The sequence below is a fragment of the Rhincodon typus genome, chromosome 40 (assembly GCF_021869965.1).
Source record: "Rhincodon typus isolate 14 chromosome 40, sRhiTyp1.1, whole genome shotgun sequence".
Lineage (NCBI taxonomy): Eukaryota > Metazoa > Chordata > Chondrichthyes > Orectolobiformes > Rhincodontidae > Rhincodon > Rhincodon typus.
In genome coordinates this window covers 6,887,733-6,914,408 of record NC_063371.1, presented here as the reverse complement: position 1 = coordinate 6,914,408, position 26,676 = coordinate 6,887,733, and the positions used below count along the sequence as shown (strand labels likewise).

At 42.3% G+C, this 26,676-nt stretch overlaps 1 protein-coding gene across 3 annotated transcripts; it reads right to left on the bottom strand.

The window, feature by feature from the left end:
- Positions 1–1,203: 1,203 nt before the first annotated feature.
- fahd2a (fumarylacetoacetate hydrolase domain containing 2A) lies at positions 1,204–26,640 on the bottom strand. 3 transcript variants are annotated; one of them, XM_048618773.1, is made up of 9 exons: positions 26,566–26,640; positions 18,629–18,912; positions 17,913–18,129; positions 17,382–17,441; positions 12,456–12,618; positions 9,532–9,640; positions 3,620–3,707; positions 2,271–2,357; positions 1,204–1,458 (listed from the first exon to the last, which is right to left on the bottom strand). In XM_048618773.1, exons 2-8 carry the CDS (start codon positions 18,793–18,795, stop codon positions 2,295–2,297), a joined length of 867 nt encoding a protein of 288 aa, XP_048474730.1. In that variant the 5' UTR covers positions 18,796–18,912; positions 26,566–26,640; the 3' UTR covers positions 1,204–1,458; positions 2,271–2,294. The 3 variants fall into 3 exon arrangements, with proteins under 3 accessions (XP_048474730.1, XP_048474728.1, XP_048474729.1); XM_048618771.1 differs by having other exon boundaries at positions 18,629–18,925; positions 26,566–26,622; XM_048618772.1 differs by having other exon boundaries at positions 12,519–12,618; positions 18,629–18,925; positions 26,566–26,622.
- Positions 26,641–26,676: the final 36 nt, after the last annotated feature.

The window sequence follows — 26,676 nt, the reverse complement described above, 5'->3', positions numbered from 1 at the left end:
GGCAACCCCCCTCCTGTACACATTTGGAGCCATGTCTCTGTGATGCCCACAATATCATATACAACAATTTGAATCTGCCCTACAAGCTCATTTATCTTGTTTCGTATGTTGCGTACATTTAAGTCGAAAAACCCTCAGTCCTTCATTGACTGTCTTCTTCCTCTGAGTTGTCCCCTTATCTACTGTGCCTAAAGTCAGATTCCTGAGCCTGTCCATACTCTCTGTCTTGTTATTTGTTGTGGAAACTTTAATAGCCTCAGCTCAAACAACGCCCCCTCACACTGGATAGTTTTTTTTTAAATCTCTAATTTTCCATGCATTTGAACACAACCACTTACCTCCTGCCCCCAATGTTTAGTTTAAATCCTGTACTAATTGTTGTTGACTGTTGTTCCTTTGACCATGAACTTGGTCATTGTCGACTTGAGCACAGGATGAAGGTCTCCTGGCTCTAAGTATGGTTTACCAGGTTGATTGCTCTCCCTTGGTAGGGAAACATGATGAGCTCACTGCTGTCCCTGGAGTAGGATTGACTGGAAACATCTCTCAGTCTGTCCCACAGAGTATATGCCTGGGATCATTTAATTTGTTGTCAATTGAAAATATTTAGTTGTGAATGATGAAAGCAGGTTAAAGTTAAAACAACATGATGGAATGCTTCTTGATGGTGCATACACCCATCTAAAATTTAAAAAAAAGTTTGTAACCGACACTATAATCACTGGGAAAATTCCCTGTTTTTAAAACATGAGAAATCTGTGCTGAAACGAGCAAAACTTAGTTGAACGTATTGTAAGTGGTATCTGTGATGAAAAATGTGATTTTCACTGGTTTCTTTTGGATTTTGGGTCAAGCCTTGCAGCCAGCCAAGAGGATCAGTTCCAGAGCAGGCATGGACACTCGACTGGCCAGCAGCAAGTGGCAAAGATGTCAGCAGCCTAGGCAGACGAAGTGACTTTGAATCAGAAGGTGGGACAGAGAGGACCAACATGCTGCCAATTTGTTCATGTAAACAATATTGAAATGAATCTTGCAATGCTTACCAAGATTACAGTCCCTAATAACTTTTCACTGTGGAAGCAACACAACATAAACTGGTTCTGAGGGAGCTGGGTCAGTGTCATGTGATATGTATGTGTAAATAACAGGTGACTTAGTGACGAGAGACCCGCCTTCATGGAGTTATTACATAAACCAGACAACTTTAAGTGAGGATCTCATGCGTATATTTATGGAAGCTCCATATACATTGCAGCACAGCACAACTGCTTTGTGTCAATAAGGTTGCTTTTTTTTTAACCATATCCCATGAATCTTGAAATCCCAGGACTTAATTCTTTTTATTTCCATTTAAAGTGCACGTTCAATCATCAGAATACAAGTGAAGTCTGCTTCTTCATTCAGGAGTTCTACCTCAAGCACTGTAAATCTACTTTGACCATGTTCAGGTAAATCAACCTGCAAAATAAATATGTTCCTCCAGTTTAAATTTGTTTCGATTTTTCTTGCAACTTTCTTTCTGGTTGTTTGCTTTGAGGAGCTTGTCACTGAGCAGAAGTTTTTATTTTAATCATTGATGCAGTTGTCCCATTCAGTAAAACTCCCAGCTCATGATATTTAAAATGTTGCATTTAAAAATATTCAAGAATGAATTATTTAAATTCATGATTTCAGTCATGGTTACCATTGTTTTATCATTTTGCTCCACTGGCACACAGTATACTTTTGTCATTCTGAAACGCAGATCATTGCTGAACTTAATGGGACAGCCAAGATCTTGGTAAATTAAATTCCATTTGTCAACTTCTTAAATTGAAATGAAATTTGTATATCATGCTGCTGAGCATCACAGTTTAACTAGCAGTCTGTGGCATCAACCTGCCCTGCAATATTGATTACATTTGCAGTACTCAGACTACTGTACTTGGCGATTTTTTTTTTTTGTCCAGTTTCCGGACATTTTGCTGGTATTTTCCAGAACAACTTCTTTTAAGAATTAACCCCGTGTGTCAGCATGGCTGAATGTGCAGTAATTCCAAGTAAAAAAAATCTAAGGGGACGTGAAATGAGAGAAGGCCATTCAGCCCCTAAAGGACATTTCCCTCATTGTCATTTTTCTCTCTCCGTCTATGTGTGAACTCTTTCTCACCCATCAATTGGTCGGAGGTTCTTAGTCACTACTTATCAAATCAGGTCATCTCTGGCATTTATTTCCCTTCACTACTTTTGGATATTATTGAAACATTTTCCATTAAAAATAAATTTGATACCTTGTCTGAAAGCACTCTGTAAATCTAAATGACAGTGTTCCTCAAGGTTCCTATTTCATCAATTTCACATTCCACAGTGTCTCCACGCTGCAAGAAATTCAAAAAAATGAACAGCACATTTTTTCCAATGGGGTTGCGGACACTTTACAGAGCCTGTGAATATTACAAAATTAAGCACACTGATTTTGAATATGAATAGCGTTTGTAAAAATGACATGTTTGCTTATTTGTCATTATGCTGTCCAATCCAAATAATTTTGAATAAAATGGATGAGTCACTATTCTGATATTTCAGTCAATATTTGCAAGCTTTGTATTTATTCATATGTAAAATAACTCCACAGGGGCCAATATCCCTAATTCACCCTTTACTTACATGTGGCAAGTCCTTGACTCTGATCCAGCTTCCTCAGAGCCAGCTGTCAGGGTGAACAGGATGTCTGATACTCCTGTTTATATCTGTCAGCCAGGGCTCCTTAATTGGACCAGATTAGCAGCCCCAGTCAGGGAACTCAGATTCTACGAAATCTATCTGGCTGACCTCGTTACATTCACTACAAGGCATACCTACGAATTAGGAGCAGAAATGGGGCAGTCACCCCTTCAAGTCTGCTCCACCATTTGATAAGATTATGGCTGATCTGTTTGTGTTCTACATTCTATGTTTGCATCAGTCCCCACTAACTTTTAATTCCCTTGCCTGACAAGAATCAACCTGGACCGAAAAGTTATTTAATGACCCTGCCTCCTCCTCCATCTGAGGCAGCATACGAAAGCTGCACAACTGTCGAATACAAAAATTTACTCTTTCTGTCCCAAAAGTGTGACCCCTTCAGGAAACAATTAGTAAATGATGCATTCAACAAATTTGAGAAAATTAATCCCAAACATTTTGTTTTCCCGCAGGCATTCGAGATTGGATACTGCTGTTTTACACACTTGTTCTGCCCATAAATCCATGTTTCCTGAATAAACATCCAAGTGAACTAAAATCACACTCTATTATGCTGTTTAGGATCCAGAGACACTTTGTGGAAAGTGTTCATATATTCATGAGATGACTGGTACTCTGCCGTTTCCTTTTATGAAATAGACGACCAGTGTTTGCCTTCAAAGCTGATACATGATTCGTGGTTATTTGGATGAGACAGCAGAATATCTTTGTGGTCATGGAACATTATCCAGTTAGCATTGAATAAAAAAAATAAACTTTTTATTGGTGTTGAAATGGAGTGATGCTTGAATTTGTATTAAATTTTGTGCTTCCATCTACCTTTCAGAAATATTTCAGAATTTCATGCACACCGAATAATTTGGAGAAATCAGTAGCCAAAATCAATATGGCTTACTTTGAGGAACACAGGTGGTTTTCTGAATACTCCAACTCCAGATGGTGTTCCAGTGAGGAAGACATCTCCTGGATTCAGGGTCACAAACCTAAGAAATCAGTTGATGACAAGTAGAAACCGTGTAAGTGGTGTTCTCATCACAAAAAAGCATTACAATCCAAATGACTTTTCAGCTTGGGAATTCCTTCCCAAAACCTCTCCAGCTGACAATGTCTCTAACGCCCCTCCCTGAAGATGCTAACTTGGCCACACACCAAAGTGTCTGTCTTATATTTTGACTGTCACTGTTCCTTTGGGGTTTCTTTGAATGTTTTACTCTGTTAACAAGATTCTTTGGAGGGTTTAAGTTGAGTGTGAACTCTCATGGTAATCAAAGGTAGTAGTGCAACAAGGCCACTCTGCAGACTTCACTTAGGTTTAAATTTGAACCTGATTCTGAGGAGAATTTCCCCTAGGATCTTGCAGCTGGTGCAAACAAATAGAAAATGGTGTGACATTTGAAATCACACAGATACCAAAGGTTCTGAGTCAGCAATCTGTTCAAAACTCAATTGGCTGCAGTATCCTGTCCTACATAATCTTCCATAGATTGGCCCTAGCAGTCACCAAAACACCTCAGACGATGAACATGGTCATCTTCACCTTGAAGGATGAACAAAATGTTAGAAGTGATGTATAAAAAGTTTCTCTTTTTTTCTTAGATTGGACTAAATGCTAATTTACTGATCTTCCTTTAAGTGCTTTCTAAGATTTTGTTGAATTTTTGGACATAATATGACTGAAACATTATTTTCCTTTCACATAGCCTAAAATAGAGTTTTTTTTTAAGAAATCATGCACATAGTCATTTTAAAAGGATATCTGCATTGGCAGCCTTTTTATCTTGTCATCTCAGAAAATGATGAAAGTCACAGAATTAATTCATGAAATATTTTCATCTCTCTGAAAAGAGGCTGCCTAACCTGGTGAGCTTTTTTCTCTGAAGCATTTTCTGTTTTTATTCCAAGAAATTATGGTTTGGCATAAATCACAAATTACAATTTGCTGGGATTTTTGCACAGCCTTGCTGCTTTACTAGTGGTTCGGATTTTCTTAGAAGAATGCTATTTTACTAACCACAACCTAAGATTGTCAAAAAATGCCCTCCCTGACTGCATTGATTCCAGAAAGATCACCAGTAATGCCTGCACAGTCTTTTTAGCTATCTCCTTCAGAACTCCACAGTGTCTGAGGTTGTTGGCTTGCTTGCCCAGCTGGCTGGTTATCGTACAGACGTTTCATCACCATGCTAGGTAACATCATCAGTGTGGCCTCCAATGAAGTGATGTTGTTCTCCTCTGCTTGGATCTGGTCTGTTAAGTTGGGTTGTGTCATTTCTGGTTCTTTTTTGCATGGATTTGGATATGGGGTCTAATTCCACATGTTTGTTGATTGCATTACGTGTTGAAAACCAGGCCTCCAGGAATTCCCGTACGTGTGTGTGGTTGGCTTGTTGGTCACATTGTCCCAGTTAAAGTGATGGCCTTTATTGTCCGGGTGCACTGAAATGAGGGACAGATCGTTGTGTCATTTTGCTGCAAGCTGGTCTTTGTATATCATAATGGCTAGTTTCCTTCTGGTAACGTAATTGTAATGTTTGTCGCAGTCATTGCAAGGTATTTTGTAAACTACGTTGGTCCTGCATGTCATGGGTATGGGGTCTTTGGTCCTTGGGAGTCTTTGTCATAATTTGGCTGTGGGTTTGTGCGCTACCATAACCACTTAGAGAAACCAAGTAAGCTGTCCTTACACATGGACTGAGCTATAACCACAGAGACGTGAACAGAACAGACTTCAACAGACTTCAACAATAACAAAACACAACAAGCCATCCGACAAACTATAATCCCTACATTGCACCAGGGGAATGAATGGGATCCCTCAACACAGTAGAGAGGAAAGCACTCAAAGGACCCAAGAAAGGCAGGAACATCATAGTCCTACCAGCGGACAAGGGGTGCATGACCGTCATTATGAACAAACCAGACTACGTTGAGAAAGTGCAGGCACTGGTTACAGATGCACATACTTACCAACAGGTGGTGATAGATCCAACACCACAATTAGCAAACAGGATGAAAAACACTGAACTGACTAAAATATGGAGGACAAATAACCAAGATAGACTACATGAAAATGAAACCTGAAGACTCAAACACCCCACGCTTCTACAGACTACCCAAAGTACACAAACCAGATAACCCCCTCAGACCCATTGTCCCCCTACCAGGCACACCTACACACAAACTGGCCAAGGACCTACAACAGAGACTGAAACACCTGGTCAACAGATCACCCCACTCCTTCCACTCAATCCAGGAATTCCTTAACAAGGTCAAGAACATTAAAATCAACAATGACAAGATTATGGTATCCTTTGACGTCACAGCACTATTCATGTCCATTAACATACCACTAGCCAAAGAAACACTTGCCACATTACTGGATACAGCAGGAACGCCGACTCCAAACAGCTCTATCAGCAAGGACAACATACTCCGACTCCTGGACCTATGCCACAACACACACTTCATCTTTAACGGCCAAATATGCAAACTAATCAATAGCACACCTGCGGGGATGCCCATCTCAGGACTAATTGCAGAAGCAGTCATGCAAAGACTGGAACGCACTATCCTCCCCCCTCATATAGCCAAAACTGTGGATGCGATCCATCGATGACATGTTTGTCATCATTTAATGCACCAAGTTAGAAGAAACACAAAATCTCATCAACAACGGTTTCACTAGAATCAAATTTACAAGAGAAGAGGAAGACGACAATCAACTTCCGTTCCTGGACGTCAGGGAGAATGAATGACCAAGGGGAAATTCCAAACACACACTGACCAAATCCTCAATTTCCACAGCAATCACCCCAACGTCCACAAACAAAGCTTTTAGGACACTTTTCAAATGAGCCACAACACACTGCAACACGCCAGAGCTGTGCAAGAAGGAGGAAGAGCAGCTATCCAAGGTATTTGCTAACAATGGATATCCCAACAACTTCATCCCTAGGTGCCTACTAGATTAACAACACCAAGAGGACACAGTATGCCCCAAGACACTGGCCACACTATCCTATATCAAGAACATATCAGAACTGACAATGAGACTTCTGCGACTACTCGGAATCATGGTAGCACACAAAACCACAGCCACACTACAGCAAACACTCACAAGGACCAAAGACCCCATATAACATGACATGCAGGACCAACGTTTACAAAATACCTTGTGATGACTGCAACAAACATTACATTGGCAAGACCGAAAGGAAACTAGCCGTCAGGATACACGAACACCAGCTTGCAGCAAATCGACATGATGAACGTTCCCTCATCTCAGTGCACCCGGACGATGAAGGCCATCAATTTAACTGGGACAACATGACCATCCGAGCTCAAGCCAAGCGCAGACACGCACAGGAATTCCTAGAGGCCTGGTTTTAAACCCATAATGCAATCGACAAACATGGTAGACCCCATATACAAGCCCATGGAAAAAAGAACCAGAAATGATACAACCCAACTTAGCAGACCGGATCATATAAATTCCAAGCTGAGGAGAACAACATCATTTCATCGGAGGCCACACTGATAATTTTACTAAGCGTGGTGATGAAACATCTGTACGCCAACCAGCCAGCTCGGCGAGCAAGCCAACAACCTCATCAACAACCCAAGCTACAAATCTTCGCAAGAACCTTCAACTCTGTGGTGTAGTCTGCCTGGTCTCGATGATTCAACCACCCTCAAATGTTTCAGCTTCCTCAGCAGCTTCTCCTTAGTGATGGCCACTGTACTCAACTCTGCCCCCGACTCTCTTGGAGTTCTGGTATGCTACTCGTGTCTTCCACCATGAAGACTGATGCAAAGTACCTCTTTGGTTCCTCTGCCATTTCTTTGTTCCCTATTACTAATTCTCCAGCCTCATTTTCCAGCAATCAATTGTCCACTCTTGCCCCTCTCTTAACTTTTATGTATCGAAAAATACTCTTAATATTACTACCTAGCATACCCTCATCTTTTATCTTCTACATACTTGTTGCTTTTTTTTTATTGTCTTCTGCTTTTTAAAGGCTTCCCAATCTTCTGGATTCCCAGTGATTTTCACCACATCGCATGTTTTTACTTTTCCTTTTAATGCTGTCAGTGACATCTCTTGTCAGCCCTGGTTGCTTCGTATTCCCAATAAGAATGTTTCTTCTTCTTTGGCATGAATTTCTGTTGTACCTCACAAATTACTCCCAGAAACTCCTGCCATAGCTGCTCTACCATGTTTCCTGCTCGGCTCCCCTTCCAATCAACTCTGGCTAGGTCCTCTCTCATCTCTTTGCAGTTACCTTTACTCAATTATAATACCGTTATAGCTGATTCCAGTTTCTCCTTCTAAAAATGTAGGGTGAATTCAATCGTATTCTGGTCACTGAGCCCTTGGGGTCCCTCAATCTTCAGATCCCTCATCAAGTCTGCCTCATTACACGTCACCAAATCCAGAATTGCCTGTACCAAGAAGGCTCAACCACAATAAATCATCACGATGACAATCCACAAATTCTTAGTCTTGAGATATGCTGCCAATCTGATTTTCCCAGTCCACCTGCAGATTGAAGTCCCCAACTGATTATTGTCATAGTGCCTTTCATACATGCAATTTCGATCGAGTGATTTATTTTCTTGCCCACATCCTGACGACTGCCAGGTAACCTGTAAATTAATTCCAACAGAGTCTTTTCAGCTTTGTGGTTCCTTAACTTTACCCACACAGATTCTAGAATCTAGAATAGAATCCCTCCAGTGTGGAAATAGGCCCTTCAGCCCAACAAGTCCAAACCGACCACCCAGACCCATCCCCTATAACCCACAGAACCGACACATCCCTGAACACTACGGGCAATTTAGCATGGCCAATCCACCTAGCCTGCACATCTTTTTGGACTGTGGAAGGAAACCGGAGCATCCGGAGGAAACCCACGCAGACACGGGGAGAATGTGCAAACTCCACACAGACAGTAACCCGAGGGTGGAATCAAACCCAGGTCCCTAGCGCTGTGAGGCAGCAGTGCTAACCACTGACCCACCGTTCCGCCCCTACACCTTTTGACTGTAGATCACTTCTCACTATCAATTTAATTTCCCTTCTTGTTAACAAGGCAACCATGCCCCCTTTGCCCATTTGCCTGTCCTTTCGATTGGGTGTGTATTCTTGGATATTTACTTCCTAGCCTTGATCGCCTTGCAGCTACGTGTCTGATGTCCACAACGTGATACCCGCCAATTTCAGTCTGCACAAAAAGCTCACGTACCTTATTTAGTATACTGCACACATTTAAGTACAACACCCTCAATCCTGCATTGACTGCTCCCCTCTCATAGTTGACTGCTTATCTGCTGTGTCTGAAGTTAGTGGTTTTGATGGATGTTACATTCTCAACTTGGAGGAACCTCCTCAATGAAGACACACAATTCTTTGCAAGAGGAAGTGTGGAAAAGGATCTGGTGAAAGCAATGCCAGCGATCCCACAGCCGTGAACCACTTCCACCTCCCTGAGGATACAAACAGCATTTTTTTCTTTCACTCCTTGGAATTCTCTATCTCAAGGAGCATGACATGCTCCCAGAATTGCCTCACCATAGTCCCCTCCCACTCCACTTCAAAAGCCATCTTTGTTTCCTGACCAAATGTAACTTTGCTCTCTTAGCTAAATTTTCTTTTGGATGCAGATCTGTTCCATCTTGAAAAGTGCTGTCAATTGTTTGCAGTAGAAATTTAATTTGTTTCAATCCTGTGACATTCAAGGCCAAAAATATCTCAAATTCCAATTCAATTTATAATAGTAAATTGGGCCATCATAAAATTACACTCACTGTGACACCCAAGCGACAAGTTCCTCAGTTTTAAATATTAGCTGATTGGTGTTGCTGTCCTGCATAATTTCTTCGTTTACCCGGCAGCGAATCCCGAGGTTGTGGGGGTCTGTAACATAAAGAGTATGGCTTAAATGTAAAAAGAAGCTGGGAATAAAGGATCATTTTTGTCTACCAGCTATCTAATAATGAGGAAATGCTGGAGAGGACAATTCAAGGAACTACTTGTCACAGACTAAGAATATTGGTTCAGCTTAATTCACAGACCAGACTTGGTTTGGACCAAGGCTTTAATGATGTTAGGAGCAGAGGACCCAGGTGGAACCTAAAGTGAGTACCAGTGAGCAGGTTATTCCTTTGCAAATGCCACTTGATAGCACTGTTGATGATCCCTTCCATCACTTTGCAGATGATCAAGAGTTTGGTTGTGATTCAGCCCCACGTTCCTGATCTGTAGATACCCCATGCACGGACGGTGGACAAGGATGGCCTTCTCACAGGTCTGCTCCTGGGCCTGGCCAAAGGTGCAATTAACAGGTCCAGACAGTGGGCCAGAGAAGGGATCACTGTGCCTTACTGTCTGCCCCTTTCTCGCAGTAATATCCGCGCTCGAGTGTCTCCAGAGAGGGAACAGATAATGTTCACCGGCAACGATAGAGGCCTTTTGAGACGGATGAGCACCACACTAGCTGGATTGCATTATTGGACCATGTTATTGTGATTTAGAACATTTCCATCAGCCCTTAATTTGTATTTTGCTACAGTGCCATATTAGGGACTGTTTAAAAAGAAACCATTTGATAAGGCAGAAATTGGCAGCATTGCATTTGTCCTGCTTTATGAGCATGGGACATATCTAGGTCATTTTCCACATTGTTGGATCAATAACAATCATTGAATTTTTCAATACTACTGTTGGAATGTTGTCAGAGCCCATATTCTTTGCAGTCACTTATGCTTTCACCCATTTCTTGATGTTAAGTGGAGTGAATTGCATTGATTGAATTAATTGAGATTCACACCTGTGATGCTCAGGACCCTGGAGGAGGCTGAAATGGATCATGGATTTGGCACTGCTTGCTGATGATGGATGCAGATGGATGAACCTTACCTTTTTCACTTAAGTTCTGAGCTCCCCCATCTTGATGGAGATATTTGTGGAGTCTTCACATCCTGTTGACTGTTTAATTGTCCACCACCATTCACTCTGGATATGGCAGGATTACAGAGCTTATATATGATACATTTGCTCTGTAGTTTGGCATGCAAATAATACTGTGTTGTCATTTCACCCAGTTGGCAATTCATTTTTAACTACTTCTCATCCCCTCCTGCACTCTTGATTGAACTCGGCTGGATCTCCTGGCTTGATGGCAGTGGTAGAGTGGGGGACATGCTGGGCCATGAGGCTGCAGATTTTGGTTGAATAGAATTCTGCTGTTGCTGATGGCCTCATGGACAGCAGTTTGGATTTGCTGGATCTGAGTGAAGTCTATCCCATTTATCACAGTGGTATTATCACACAACATGATGAATGATATACTTGTTGTGAAGTTGGGACTTTGTCTCCACAGAACTATGAGGTGGTCGCTCTTGGCAATACTGTCATGGACAGATGCAGCTGTGGCAGGCAGATTAATGAAGGTATGATCAAGTATGTTTTTCCATCTTGTCGATTCTCTCACTACTCAATGTAGACCCAGTCCCGCAGCAATATCCTTAAGTGAGCCACTCTTGGTGATGAACATTGAAGTCCCTCACCCTGACTACATTCTGGATTTCACCACCCCCAGTGTTTGCTCCAGGGAGCAGTACTGGTGAATCAGCTGAGGTTGTGTATTTGGTGGTAATTGGCAGGAGATTTCATTTCCCGTGTTTGACCTGCACCATCAGATTTCATGCAGTCTGGAGTTGATGTTGCTGACTCCCACGGCAGCTCCTTCCTGATGGGGTATCACTGCCGGTGGGGCAAAACATACCTGGAGATGGTGCTGGTCATGTCTGGAACACGGTCTGTAAGGTATGATTCAATGTACGTGTCTATGTCAGGGCTAGTGATTGACTGATCTGTGGGATAGCTCTTCCAGTTTTGGCACGAGCCCCCAGCTGTTGGTAAGGACTTTGCAGGGTTGACAGGACTGTGTTCACTCATGGTGTTTGCAGTGGCTAGGATGCTGCCCGATGGTTCATCCGGTTTCAGTATTTTGTCCAGTTTTCACAGTGATTTGGTAATGCTGGATGGCTTGCTGGTCCATTGTTAGTCCAGTGGCATTACCACAATACCACTGCCTCCCATCAGTGACATCAAATGAGTACACCAAGAGCTTATGAAAGAAGTGAATAGAACCATGAGTAAAACAAAGATGAGGGACAATAAGAGTGTGGAAACTATTGGTGAAGCTCATAATTTAACAAAATGAAAGGTAAATTAAAATGAGAATAAGGCCACACAATGCTGCATGGGATAAATTCACTGATAATGACAGTAAAATTTCAGAAATATTGCATTGTTACTTTGCCTTAATTTTTATGCAGCAGACTAACACATTTTGCATGAAGAAACCGCCAAAAACATAGTTAGTCTTCTCCAGTACTTCACAGGAGCATTATAAGACAAAATTTGATACTGAGACACACATGGAAATATTCAGGTAAGTCTCAAAATTTGGTCTGAAAGTCAGTTTTTAGCAAATTTTTCCAGAGATGAAAGTGGAAAGACAGAAAATCATGCAAGATGTTACAGAGGTATGTAAAATGAGACATGGACAGGTTTGAAAACAAAGATGGGAATTTAAAACCCAAGATGTTTTGAGACTGAGTACCACTGTCGGTCAGCAAGCACAGATGTGATGTGTCAGCTAACTTTTCCATTTTAATTACTTGGTCAAGCTATCTGGTCCCAGATAGAGTGCTCTTGTGAGTACCTGAGAGAGCATCTTTGGTGACTATGGCTGGTCCCAATGGACAGAATGTGTCAAATGTTTTACCCAGGAGCCACTGCTTGCCATTGCGTTTCATCTGCCAGTCACGTGCACTGACATCATGTGCGACTGTGAATCCAGCAACATAGCCCATTGCTTCCTCCTTCTGTAAAGAGGACACAACATATTTATTGTCAGCTGTCTGTTCAGATTACAGTGTTTATTCTCCGAATATGCTGCAACCAACTGGTCTTCTTGGACTGTACAATAAAGGACCAGAACTTCCACTCAGAATCTGAAATCCCTTTTTGTTATTGGATCAGGATCAGGATCAGGAATGACTGAATGAAAAATGCATGCTTACTTTTGAAGGAGGAACTTGTAGGCCAGATACCTTCTAAGCTGAAACTATCTAGTCTATGCAACAGCAGTGCATCAGCCTTGAAACCACACAATCTTTTCATGACAATTCCGACCATATTTCAGGATGTAAGGGTTGTCAAGGCATTTTCACAGACACTGAGAAATGTTAAGCGTGTTGAGTGAATGCGGGGGTAGTTAGCAGTTGTGTGAAGGATTTAGGGTGGCGGGTACGAGAGGCGTTAGACAATTAGGAGGCTGGAAGAACACAGCAAGTCAGGCAGCATCTGCAGGAGAGGAGCAGTCAGTGTTTCAGGTATTATCCTTTTTCAGGACTGGATATCGGAGTAGAGGGAGCTGCAGAAAAGGAGTTGGGGGGGAAGGCGGAATGGTGGTGACAGGTGGACACTGGTTGTAGGTAAGATCTGGTTGGTCGACAGGATGGATGAATCCGGTTGGTGGCTGGAAGGGAGGTTCAGAAGGTAGAATGGAAGGGAGGAGGTGGGGCTGGAAGGGGAGCCAGGGGATGGGTGGCAAGATTATTTGAAATTGGAGAACTCAATGTTGAGTCCTCCGGGCTGTAGCGTCCCCAGGCGGAAGGTAAGGTGTTGTTCTTCAAATCTGCATTGCAACTCGCTGTGATGCTGGAGGAGGCCAAGAAGGAACATGTTGGAGGGGGAGTGGGGCAGGGAGTTGAGATGGGCGATAACCAAGAAGTTAGGTTGGCCGTTACGGGCCAGGCGAAGATGCTCAGCAAAATGGTTACCTAGTCTACGTTTTGTCTCACTGACGTCGAGAAGACCACATCAGGAGCAAGGATGCAATAGACTAGGTTGGAGTAGATGCAGGTAAAAATCTGTCTCACTTGGGAGTACTGTTTAGGGCCCTGAATGGAGGTGAAGGAGGTGGTGTGTAGGCATCTTTCATGATTACGAGGGAAGGTACCCGGTGGGTTGGAGTGGTTGTTGGGGAGTGTGGTGCAATCTAAGGAGTGGCAAAGGGAATGGTCCTCGTGGAAGGCAGAGAGGGGTGGGGAGTGGAAGATGTTCCAGGTGGTGGGGATGAATTGGAGTTCGCGCAAGTGTTTGAGGATGATACACTGGTTGCAGAGGCTGGTGGGGTGGAAAGTGAGGACAAGGGGGACGCTATCTTTATTATGTTTTTAGAGGGTGGTGGTTAAGAGCTGTGGAGCAAGGCATGGAGGAGGCGCAGTGGAGGGCTGTTTGGATGACAGTGGGGGGAAAAGAGCGTTGTTTGAAAAAGACGGACATGTGGGATGCTTGGGAATGGAATGTCTCCTTGTCAGAGCAGATGTGACAGAGACAGAAGAATTGGGAAAATGGGATGGAGTTTTTGTAGAATACAGGGTGGGAGGAGGTGTAGTTGAGGTAGCTATGGGAGTGTGAGGGTTTATAGTAAATGTCAGTCCATAAACAATTGCCAGATATGGAAACTGAGGGCTCATGAAGGGGAAGTGAGGTGTCTGAGATCGACTAAGTGAATTTGAAGGTGGGGTGAAAGTAGTTCGCGAAGTCGATGAGCTGCTCCAGTTCAGCCTAGGTGCAGGATGCAGCACTGATGCGGTCATTGATGTAACAGCGGAAGAGTTAGGTAACAGTACCGATGTACATACTAAAGAGGGACATAACCTACAAACAGGCATGCGTAGCTGCGGCCCATGCGAGTGCCCATGGCAATCTCTTGGATCATGGGTTTTTGGGCAGGCAGAGAAGTAAGTGGTGAATGCTTAAGATGAAATGTAGAGGTAGGAGTTCACGAGTAGTCAGGATGGGTCTGCTTGTGACTTAGGAGGGAAATGGATTCATGTTGTTGGGAGGGGGTGGTTGCATTTGGATAGAAGGAGTTGTAGGTGACCATTCTGGATGTTGAGTCAGTTTAATAGTTACCCAAGGAATTTGAGCTCAGAGAATTGGGGATTTTTATTGATGAGAAATTGGTGCTGAGAAATTGCCCATCTGAAGTTTTATCTTACAGGTTGTTTCCAGGAGAGTCAGCTGTGTTGGGACTTGCACATGTCCTGACTCACAACTCCACTCTCCACTGCTTTGCCACTGTCTTTCTATCAGAAGATTTCCGCCAGAGTCTCACAATGGTAATAAATGTCAAGGCATTGGGATTCCTGTTTCCATTGTGGCCTACTTTCATGTCGTCATTGGCTTCATTCATTAAGGTTCACTCATATCCTTTACGGAAAGGAACTACTGAGCTTATAGGTATGGCCTGTATATGACTCCAGAGCCACACCAAATGATTATCTCTTAATGCTCTCTGAAATGGGCGAGGAAGCCACTGTCCAAGGGCAACTAGGGATGGACACCAAAGGCCATCCCTACCCGTGATGCCCACATCTCTTGAGTGATTTAAAATAAGGTCCCTACATTTTATGACAGGAATTTCTCAAACTGATTTACTGTGACGTTTCCCTTCCTAACAACACTGTCAGTGTACCTCCACCAGATGGATTACTGTGATTCAAGACGGCAGCTTATCACCATCCAATCAACGGGAATTCAGGATGGGCAACTAATGCTGGACTTGACAACGCTATTCATGTTTCAAAAAAGAATAATGAAACAGCTGTTTCTCCAAAGTATTCAAGAACACTCCAAAGTGTTCCTCTGGTATTCCCTGTCTGACACGTGTTCACCATGAGAAACAGTACGACCATATTTGGAGTGGAAAAAGCCACTGAGCTCGTGGTCAAGTCCAAAAGGCTTCAGGATTTTAGTTATGAATGAAGATACCAAGCTGAGATCAAATACTATGCTGTTGGACCTCCAAATGAGAACAGATGAATTCTACATGACAGGTGTACATTGCCGTCTGTTCTAGGTGCTGACCAGGAATTTTATTGTAAAAATTGATGATCAACAGTAGTCAAAGTTGCTAAACCACTCTTCATCTTCATAAAATATTGGCTGTGCACTGAATTGCAACTGTGATTCAGCTAATATTCTCTCCTGGCTTCTACCCTTGTTGGTATCCTGCTCTGAACTTTGTTGACTTCAGTGGTTCAAGATAAAAATGATTCTGTTGGTAACCAGAAATTGTCCTAACACACTACACTATTCAGAAAGTTCCACTGTCTCCTATTCATTTGGCCATGTGCATAACCCACCATTCACCTTGGCTTACTGCCTCATTCACCCTGAGTTCTTGGCCTCTGTCAGCAACCCTGATAGTGTTACTTCTTCACAGCCAAAAGCTCAATGATCTGAGTTCTAATGAATGCAATCTTGACTGACATGAATTCCAATTTAATGTTAAAGAAGTTCTGATTGTCTTCAAATGTGATGTTGCTCTGAGCATCTGAACAAATGATTGAGGGACATGCAAGATATCATTGTGCTGTACAACAGCACGCAGAAGCTCCCAATGTCCTGGTTCACATTCCTTTCTCATCCAAAAACAGATTAATTGTTCATGCACCTGTGTTACTGTTTCAGAGATCATGCTCTGTGCAAAGTGGTTGTCACCTTTTGCCTACTGAGCAATAGTACAATTAATTGGACTTTGGGAAACTAGTCCCTTAGTACAAACAAGCACACAGTTGCAAGTTTTTATTTTTCCCAGTAAAAAATATGGAAGGCAAGTCTGAAGTCGCTGCATTTTCAGTTAGGAAATACTGCTTCTTCTGTGGACTGTATATCTAACCAATCTAGTTATCAATCTTTATCATACGCAGTCATATATTGGTTTGCAGACCATAGCATTAGATTCAATGGTAAATTTTGGCAAATCCCAGTTGCTTCGCCTGAAATAAATGTAGTTTTAGAGAAAGTGAGAATTTGTGATCGACTTTAGTTACAAATTATCTATGACAAGTGTGACGATGCGGACACTTGAAAAACGTGATTTTGTCCTAGATTTATCGAAGAGAGGTTGTAAAGGAAGAGGTACTGAACTGGCTCCTGGAGATAGCCTAAGTCAACAATTTAGGAGGCCTTTAAGTTTTGTTTCAAAAACAGTTGTAACAAAGGAAGGAGAGTGGCCAGCTCTCATCGACTAGGCTTTTTGTTTTTATTTTTCAGTTGTACCAGTCAGAAGCTGTTTGGGGTCCCAAAAGGGTTGGCAGCTTCAGTAAATGATTCATAGCTGTTACATTCTCTGAAATCTCTCAATTTTGTTTCCTCCCAAATTGGAGAATTGCATTTAAGAATCTGTCTGAATTTACCTATTTGCCAAAGGGTGTGTTTATGGGATGTTACAATATTGGAACAGTTAATTAGTAATAGGTACTGTATCTATTATTTGGTTAAGTTTTCCAATAGTTAAATTATTCTAAATTCCTCTTTCTTTTGTTTGTATTTTAACCATGGTGTTTAAATAAAAAATGGTGTTGCTTAGCGTCGAGTAGTTTGACCAGTCGCATCACGTCTGGAACATGCACTTCACATCTACATTTAAAATAAGGAAAAGTTAGGGTCTCGGCTGCCATCTTGAAATATTTTGAGGGGGTCTGGTCTAGTCTGGTCCATAACACAAGCAGTATGCTAAGGTCTTCTGGCCAGTTTCCCACTTTGGAAATCAATAAGCACAAAGTCAAACCTTGATATGCTTCCCTTTCTTTCCAATAACAAACGCCAGTTCCACCTCCCAATCCACTTCCTGCAAGGAACAAGACACAAATGAGAACAACTGTTGATTGATACTGTAACAGGCAAAATGCCACTGCGATATAACTAATATTTATGGTCATTTGCATTCAGATGAAGAGGATCTGAAAATTCCATGTTATTTTCAGTCGATACGCAGTATACATAGAGAATTTGCTGAAAATGCACAAATGCAGTTTGATCAACAAATCAATGAAAAAGACTGCTTCATGTATCAGGTGGATCAGCTGAAATTCAGTCAAGTGTCTTCTAAATGAAAAGCAATCTTTGTCAGGTGTATATACTTAAGATGAGAAATATTTACTCTGCATGGTTAAATGCAAGTTGACCAAATTTAAAGCAACACCTTCCACTCAGCTGAAACTGTTGATGGTGACACTTCAACCCCTTCCTACATTTACTCTGTGAAACTTTTTCTCTTGTACACCTCTCACTGCCAATTGTAAAAGAAAAACACACTTACATTGCTCTCTTCTGGGTGAATGATGTCACTGTAAGGCCCAATTATGGAACTACCAAACTTGCTAAATATAACTGGTTCCTTTGGGACTGCTATATTCTGCTCCAGGCAGTGATCCATATAGTTCATTCCAATACACACCACTTTGTCTGGGTTTGTTATTGGTGATAGAAGTGTTATTTCTGAGTGACATACGGCATGCTTTCCACAATCCACAGCTCTGCAAATACAAAAATACTGGAGGGTTACTTTTAAGTTCTTCATATTGACAAACAGCAGATTCTCAATAATCAGTTTGAGCATCTGTTCAGACAGTACCAATATTTAGACATGTAGAATGATCCATGACCACAACATTAGTATAGTGATAGTACACTGAGACTCTCAACTTGAAAGGGTTCGGAAGAACTTGCATGCTCTTCACAAAACACAACAAGGTAAATATCTCAAATAGCCTCACTTAATCAAAGCCCGACTTCGTCAAAACCAGGTTTCAGATGTGCTGTTTATTTGTGTGGGCAGAGCTGTGGGCACTTTTGGTGGCTTTGAACTACACAGCTCTGAGTTGGTAGGGTTCATCAGCCTGAATTGGTAATTTGTCTTGGAGATAGTGACTCTGATTTCAATCCGCACCTGTGGATTATTAGCAAGATATACGTCATCTGAGATGTGGAAGATCACAAACCGTACCAACATCAATGAACAAAACAATTAAATACCTTCTTGCAGTTTCCAGAGCAGTCTCTCCTATTTCCAGAAACTCTTTCATGGTTCTGGGTAGGGAACTGTCAAATGAGTTCAAATCAATTACGCTCCATCCATCCTTCTCAACTCCCAATCTGACTCCACTCTGATTACCAGTAGTCAGGAACTGGATGAGCCTCATCCTCAAACTCTTAGATCCAGATAAGGGCCTCACTTGGAAACAGTAACTGCCCTGTGAGCAAATACTGCCAGGTCTGAGTCGCACCAGATGGACAAATGGAGTTGCTTGAACAAGAGCCTGCATTATAAAACTGAATATAGTGATTTAATCAACTTCATCAGATCTTCTTTACAGAAAAGTAGCACTTTATTGAAACTCTTCAATCATTTCCAAGACATCGTAAGTTGGAGATGTACAAGTAATTTCTAATATACCACAATGGGAAGGATATCATACCAATGGTATAATATAGTTTTCAAATGAAGGATGTTTTATCCATTCGAGTTTATTTTCATCAAATGAAAGTAAGTTAAAATAGCAATCCGATAGCGATTTTCACAGAATCAAACTCGTCATCTTGGCTTTTCATTTCACCCAAAGTTAAACTTTCAACACCAGATATTGAATACCACAAAGACAATAGAGCTCCACCTTTAGCATCCCCTTCTTTCAGTCTAACTACTGATCATCTGCTGTTCAAATCCTTATTCATATCTTTACAACTTAGAGAATCGACTATGCTAATTTTAAGCATGGACAGTGATGCAGGCCTAAGCAGCAATGCTCAAATCACTTGAACAATTTTTTAAAAAATACTCTTTCCTGAATTCTGAACCTCCACAATCTGAAAACTTAGAAATGCAGAACAGTTACAGCACAGAAGGAAGTTGTCAGCTTGTTTTGTCAACTTAAGCTACGCCTGCCTCTTTGTAGGTTACGTGGAACAATCCCTCTTCCGTACCTACACCGGCCCTAAACCCCACCTCTTCCTCCGTTACATTGATGACTGTATCGGCGCCGCCTCGTGCTCCCACGAGGAGCTCGAACAGTTCATACACTTCACTAACACCTTCCACCCCAACCTTAAGTTTACCTGGACCATCTCTAACACCTCTCTCCCCTTCCTGGACCTCTCTGTCTCCATATCGGGCAACCACCTAGAAACCGATATTCATTTCAAGCCCACCGACTCCCACAGCTACCTAGAATACTCCTCCTCCCACCCACCTTCCTGCAAAAATGCTATCCCCTATTCCCAATTCCTTCGCCTCCGCCGCATCTGCTCCCAGGATGAGGCATTCCACTCCCGTACATCTCAGTTGTCCTCGTTTTTCAAGGACCGTAACTTCCCCTCCTCGGTGGTCGAGAACGCCCTCAACCGTGTCTCCCACATCTCCCGCACCTCATCCCTCACACCCCGTCCACGCAATAAAAACCAAAAAAGAATCCCCCTCGTCCTCACGTACCACCCCACCAACCTCCGGATCCAACGCATCATCCTCCGACACTTCCGCCATCTGCAATCCGACCCCACCACCAAAGACATCTTTCCCTCCCCACCTTTATCTGCTTTCCGGAGGGACAACTCTCTCCGCGACTCCCTTGTCCGCTCCACACTCCCCTCCAGCTCCACCACACCCGGCACTTTTCCCTGCAACCGCAGGAAGTGCTACACCTGCCCCCATACCTCCTCCCTCACCCCCATCCCAGGCCCCAAGAAGACTTTCCACATCAAGCAGATGTTCACCTGCACATCTGCCAATGTGGTATACTGCATCCGCTGTACCCGGTGTGGCTTCCTCTACATTGGGGAAACCAAGCGGAGACTCGGGGACCGCTTTGCAGAACACCTACGCTCGGTTCGCAACAAACAACTGCACCTCCCAGTCGCGAACCATTTCAACTCCCCCTCCCATTCCTCAGACGACATGTCCATCCTGGGCCTCCTGCAGTGCCACAACGATGCCACCCGAAGGTTGCAGGAACAGCAACTCATATTCCGCTTGGGAACCCTGCAGCCCAATGGTATCAATGTGGATTTCACAAGTTTCAAAATCTCCCCTCCCCCTACCGCATCCCAAAACCAGTCCAGCTCGTCCCTGCCTCCCTAACCTGTTCTTCCTCCCACCTATCCCCTCCTCCCACCTCAAGCCGCACCTCCATCTCCTACCGACCAACCTCATCCCGCCCCCTTGACCTGTCCGTCCTCCCTGGACTGACCTATCCCCTTCCTAACTCCCTACCTACACTCACCTTTACTGGCTCCATCCCCGCCTCTTCGACCTGTTTGTTTCCTCTCCACCTATCCTCTCCTCTATCCCTCTTCTATCCGCCTCCCACTCTCTCCCTATTTATTTCAAAACCCCCTTCCCCTCCCCCTTTTCTGATGAAGGGTCTAGGCCCGAAACGTCAGCCTCTCTGCTCCTATGATGCTGCTTGGCCTGCTGTGTTCATCCAGCCCTGCACCTTGTTGTCTCGGATTCTCCAGCATCTGCAGTTCCTCCTATCTCTAACCTGTATCTTTGCTGTTTGTAGCTAATTGGTGACAAAATGCCACTCAAATCATCACCGTCTCACAGACTAATATTAGTTCATTACTCCCAAAACTTGTCCATCTCTAAAACTGAAAATGCTTATTTTCAATTTGAAAGTTCCTTCATTGGTTTAGTGCTCATAACCTATAACTTTCTCCGGTGTTACAACTGAATCCAGATTCCAGTTTGGACAGTTTTGATCTCATTAGGATCCAGCCATGTTTTAACACTTTTTTCTGTAAATCTGAAAACCCGGGTATTTTGAATCTTACTTCACCAAAAAATTAATAACTATCTGAAATAGTAATGTTAAAGTCATTGAGTGTAGAATGAACCTAGTTTCTTGTCCTCAAACCGACGTTCTGAAGCTACATCTTCCCTTCTGGATTGATTTGACTTACACCCCAAAAAGCTCAACACCTCCCCTCCCCAGATAATTAACCTCTTGTTTACCCGTTGCTTCACATTTTTTTAATCTGCAAGGCAGTTGAGTCCCATGATAAATGCAGGAAAGTGGAAATGAGGATTAGAAAATCATGATCTTACTGAATGGCAGAGCAGACTTGATGGGCTACATGGCCTAGTTTTGCAGCAATGTCTTCAAGCTGAGATACTGACCTGCAAAAACTACAATCGTCTTCCTTTTGTCAGCTATGACTGCAATCAGTGCATAGTTTTCCCCATGGTTCCCACAGACTGCAGTTTTGCTAGGAATCTTTGATTCCAGGATGTGGGGATTTTTAAGGAGAGTATCAAGATACCCAAATTTGATTTACACAGAAATATTGAACATTTAGAGCTTGGTGAGCACTGAAATTTTAAAGAAAGTAAGAAAAATATCTTCAAATGAAGAATTGCTTGTCAGTAGTTCGTGTTCCGGAGTGGTGAATGAACCAGAGAATATCACATCGCTTTAAATGAATTGGATAAATGTTGGAAAAGGAAAAAATTACAAAGTCTTTAAAACATTGACCATTTCTAGCTGAAGAGCTGTCAGATACACATAAAATCATATCCTTTGTTTCATCCACTAAACAGGTTAGGTTGTTTATCCTTGACATTTTTGTCAAGTATAATCTATATCATTCGTGCTATGAATAGTTGAAGTGTGAGAACACGAAGTTAAGCATGATAGAGGGTCACGGAATGAATTCCCAAAATTGAAGTTTTATTACAATATTGCATCTTTATAGACACCTTCAAAATTATCACTGGGTTCAATTTGTTTTGTTTGCACTGGGAATCCAAAATCATGAGCCACAACTATGAGATTCTAACTGATCTTCACAGAGACATCAGTTAGAATGTAGAAATTGTTACCAAGTGATTTGGAAGATGGTAAATATTATTGATGCATCTCATGGAAGTTTGGTGACAGTGGGGTTAAAAGGAACAGAAAGTTATGTTGACAGGGCTCTAAGATTTTGGCTTTGAAAAGGCTTGGCTGGAATCTGAAAACCAGTAGTTGGCCTGAAAGACCTGTTTCAGTGTTTTAGATTCAGCACTTAACAATAGAAAGTATGTAACAAGGTGCCAAACAATGTATGTAACTTTATTTTAAGCACAACCCACCCTGCTTAACATTTTAAAACTTGCGAAGGGTCTAGGCCCGAAACGTCAGCCTCTCTGCTCCTATGATGCTGCTTGGCCTGCTGTGTTCATCCAGCCCTGCACCTTGGTGTCTCTAATTCATTGCCACACCTAGTTAGTGACAATTCAGAGATTGCAAGCAAAAAAAAATGGCATTTGAAAACACTCATCATGCCAGAAATATGCTTTGCAACATTTTGCAGATAAAAATAAGCTGAATGCAAGAAACAAAATTTTAGGGAGCACAGAAGATTGGAATGAAAGATCTTCAGCTGTCTTTTCAAAGCAGGAGAACCATACCAAAGACAAAACTATGGTGACTGAAAGAACAGGCACCAGAAATAAATGTAACAGGAGAAGAAGTGAGAAGTAGCCTGTTTTTTTTAAAAGGGAAATGGAGGCAGGCAGAGGCAAATAGATTTTAAGTTGGGTGAATATGTGAAGATTCTCAGTTGATAATTAAGATTCTCAAAATGGAATGATGCTTACATAATGAGCCCTTGGAGTTAACCAAATAAGGACATTTTTAAGTGGATTACAATTCTGACCTTGCCATTATGAACAAAGTTGGTGACTTAGAAGTTTTTTCACAGAAATAATTGTCAGTCAGTAAATGATTGCTGCAAAGTGTTCACTGAATCAGAGACTGCTGCATCACTAAAAGGGATTGCATGAGTGTGACTAAGCAGAATGTGGAGAAATAGATGAGGAATAAAATTCAAGTGTTCACATCCAGTTGAGTAACTGTCATTGGCACAGGTGTATTTGGATGTATGAACTTCTGTGCTTTAGTGAATGAAAATTCAGAGTATTTAGTGTTAACTGTGTGGAACATCGTACATTTCAATATAACTCAACAGAAGGGATAACAATTTGAAAAGGCAAGAATTTGAGCAATAAAAATAAAGGAACTCTTCCAGTGAGATAGCATAATTTTAAAGAGAGAGATAGAATTGACATTTCAGATCTGTGACCTTTTGTCTGAACTGGGAAAAGTTAAAGAGATGTATAATAGGTTTTTGAACAAAGCGTGGTCAGGACAAGGTAAAAAGGGGTGATTGTTTTGATAGAAAACAGAAGACAATTAAGAGAAAAGTTAGCCCTCAACAGGCAAAGAGAATAGAGATGCAGCAAGAAAAGAAACTAAGATGTGCTGAGAGGTGGTATGCATCTGGCTAATGGCAAAAGGACAAAATACATTGAAGAAAGGAAACAAACTGGGGAACAATGTTTATAGCTTGAAACTGTTCAACTGTTGATCCATAAGGCTGTCAAGTGCCTGACTGAAAGATAGATTGCTGTTTATGAGGCTTTTGTTCAGCCTCACTGGAGATGTCAGCATCAGAGTGAAGTGGAGAATTAGAATGATAGGCCACTGGAAGCGAATGTTCACAATTAGGAGTTGATCAGAGGTGCTGTACAATCTGGTCTTCCAGTCAATGTTTAATCTTCCCAATGTTGAAGAGATCATATTGTGATTACTGGACATGACATCGAAAGAACTGTGTGTAAATCTGTACCTGGAAGATATGTTGGGCCTGCACATGAGAGTGGAGGTACAGGGCAAGTGTTGTCTATCCTGTGGGTGCATGCAAATGTAAGAAAGAGACAATGTGTCAGAGATCACAAGAATAAAACAGTGTATTGCAGGAGAGATCCTTTTAAACTGCTGGCTGAGAAGACCATCAAACACACCTTCCCCTTCCTTTCCAGAATTCAGAGGGACTGTTTCCCCTGTGATACTCTGGTTCACACGCTGTCAGCACCAACATGCTGTTCGTTTACCTGAAGCAAAAACAAATTATGGAGAAATTTAACAGATCTGGCAGCATCTGTGAGGGGAAGAAAAGCAGAAGTAATGGGACTCAAAACATTTACTCTGCTTTCTTCCCACAGATGCTGCCAGATGTGGTGAGTTTCACCATCAGTTTCTGTTTTTGTTTCAGATCGCCAGTATGCATATCTATTTGTTTTATTTTTGTGTTCTTTTTCTTTGGCAGTTTTACATACATGCAGGAGATGTAACACTTGCCCTTTTATTTCCCCTCCCCTCAGCAACCAAGGTCACAAATACTTCTTCCTTCTTTTTGCTTTATTCATTAACAGGATGAGGGTGTTGCTGGCTAGGCAGCATTTATTGTCCATCCCTCACTGCCCAGAGCTGCTGTTGGTCTGGAGTCACTTGTAGCCCAGACCAGGTAAGGATGCCAGTTTCCTTTCCTAAAGGATCTTAGTTAATTGTATAGGTTTTTCTGTCAATCGGCAATGGATTCACGGTCATAATTAGATTCTTAATACCAGTTATTTTAATGAATTCAAATTCCACCATCTGCCATGGCTGGATTTGAATCCAGGTCCGCAAAACCTTATCTGGGTCTCTCGATTAACAGTATAGCAATAATACCACTAGGCCTTCGCCTCTCCCCAAGGTGAAGGTGCAATTTATTTGAACTTCTTGCAATCTATTGCACTATTTGCTGGTCAGTGTGGTCTCTTTTGTAGAGACAACAAGGTGTAGAGCTGGATGAACACAGCAGGCCAAGCAGCAGAGGAGCAGGAAAGCTGATGAAGGGCCATTTCTGAAGAAGGGTCCAGATCTGAAACGTCAGCTTTCTTGCTCCTCTGATGCTGCTTGGCCTGCTGTGTTCATCCAGCTCTACACCTTGTTGTCTCAGATTCTCCAGTATCGGCAGTTCCTACTATCTCTGGTCTCTTCTACAGTTTAGATTGGGTGACTGCAGAACACCCCTGTTCAGTTTTCAACAGTAACTCCAAGCTTCATGTGAATTCAATTGCCATCATGCTCTAACACTGACATCTTTGACCTTGGCTGACTACTCCTGTGAGGCTCAATGAAATCTTCAAACACAGTACCTCTTGTTTCCGCACTCAGTAGCCTTAGAAACACAAAACTGAGTTCAACCATTCCAGACTGTAAACTCTGCTGTATTTCATTACTTTCCTCTGCTTTCTTATTTTTCTTTTAGCCCACTGGCTTTTGATACATGTTTTGTTGTTTTACTTAAAGATTCAATTTGTTCTTGAAGAACGGAATTTTATCATTTAATCTCTCCCGTTTTCTGCTCTATAACAGCTTTCCCTCTATCCATGTACCACCCATCCTTTGCTTAAAACCTAATGCAATTCTAACTTTTTCCAGTTCTGACCAGAGATCACAGACACGGAACGTTAACAGTGTCTCTACATTGATGCTCCTTGATGCGATAGGTTTTCTTTCTCCAGCATCTTGTTGTTTCCATTTCAGATCTCAAGCATTACTAAAATAATTTTCGATCAGTATTTCGACAACGTTATTTTCGACGGGTCGCAGTTTCTAAATGCTTATGAAGCAGGAATGAGCAAAGTTGGAATCTAAGGTCAGGAAACCCTGTGTTCCAGTTCAGATAACGACGGGTTCAGATTAACATTGCTCCAAATGGCAGTGGGAGAGAATATAGGGAAGGAAACTTAGCTTGGGATTCCAGCAACTGCTATGGTTTTAGACCACCTGACTTAGTTCGACATGTCAAATTAATCACTCGAAGCTAACGCTGGATCCACCTCGAAAAAGTCGGTACCCTCACATTTGTCAACATTAATCTACACTCGAAGCACTTCTCGCTCTCCAACATGCTATTTCGGTCAACACCACTCCTCCGCAACTGAGAAGTCGTCTCTTTTCCACAAATTGCAAATTTCTGTTCCTCGCTCTCGAGAAGTGCTTTTTGAAGGCCTTGGGCATTTTTTTTTTCAGACAGACCGGTTTGTCTTCTACAGAAATCCCTTTGAAGGGCCGACACTGAAAGTAAAAACCTTGAATCTTTACCTCGTTCCGGGCAGGAACAGCAGGCGGAGCGGAGTTCAACTCGCGTGTTGAGGCGGAGGGGGGGGGGGTCGTCCAATCAACAAAGGGGTTATGGCGAGAAGGGGACCAATC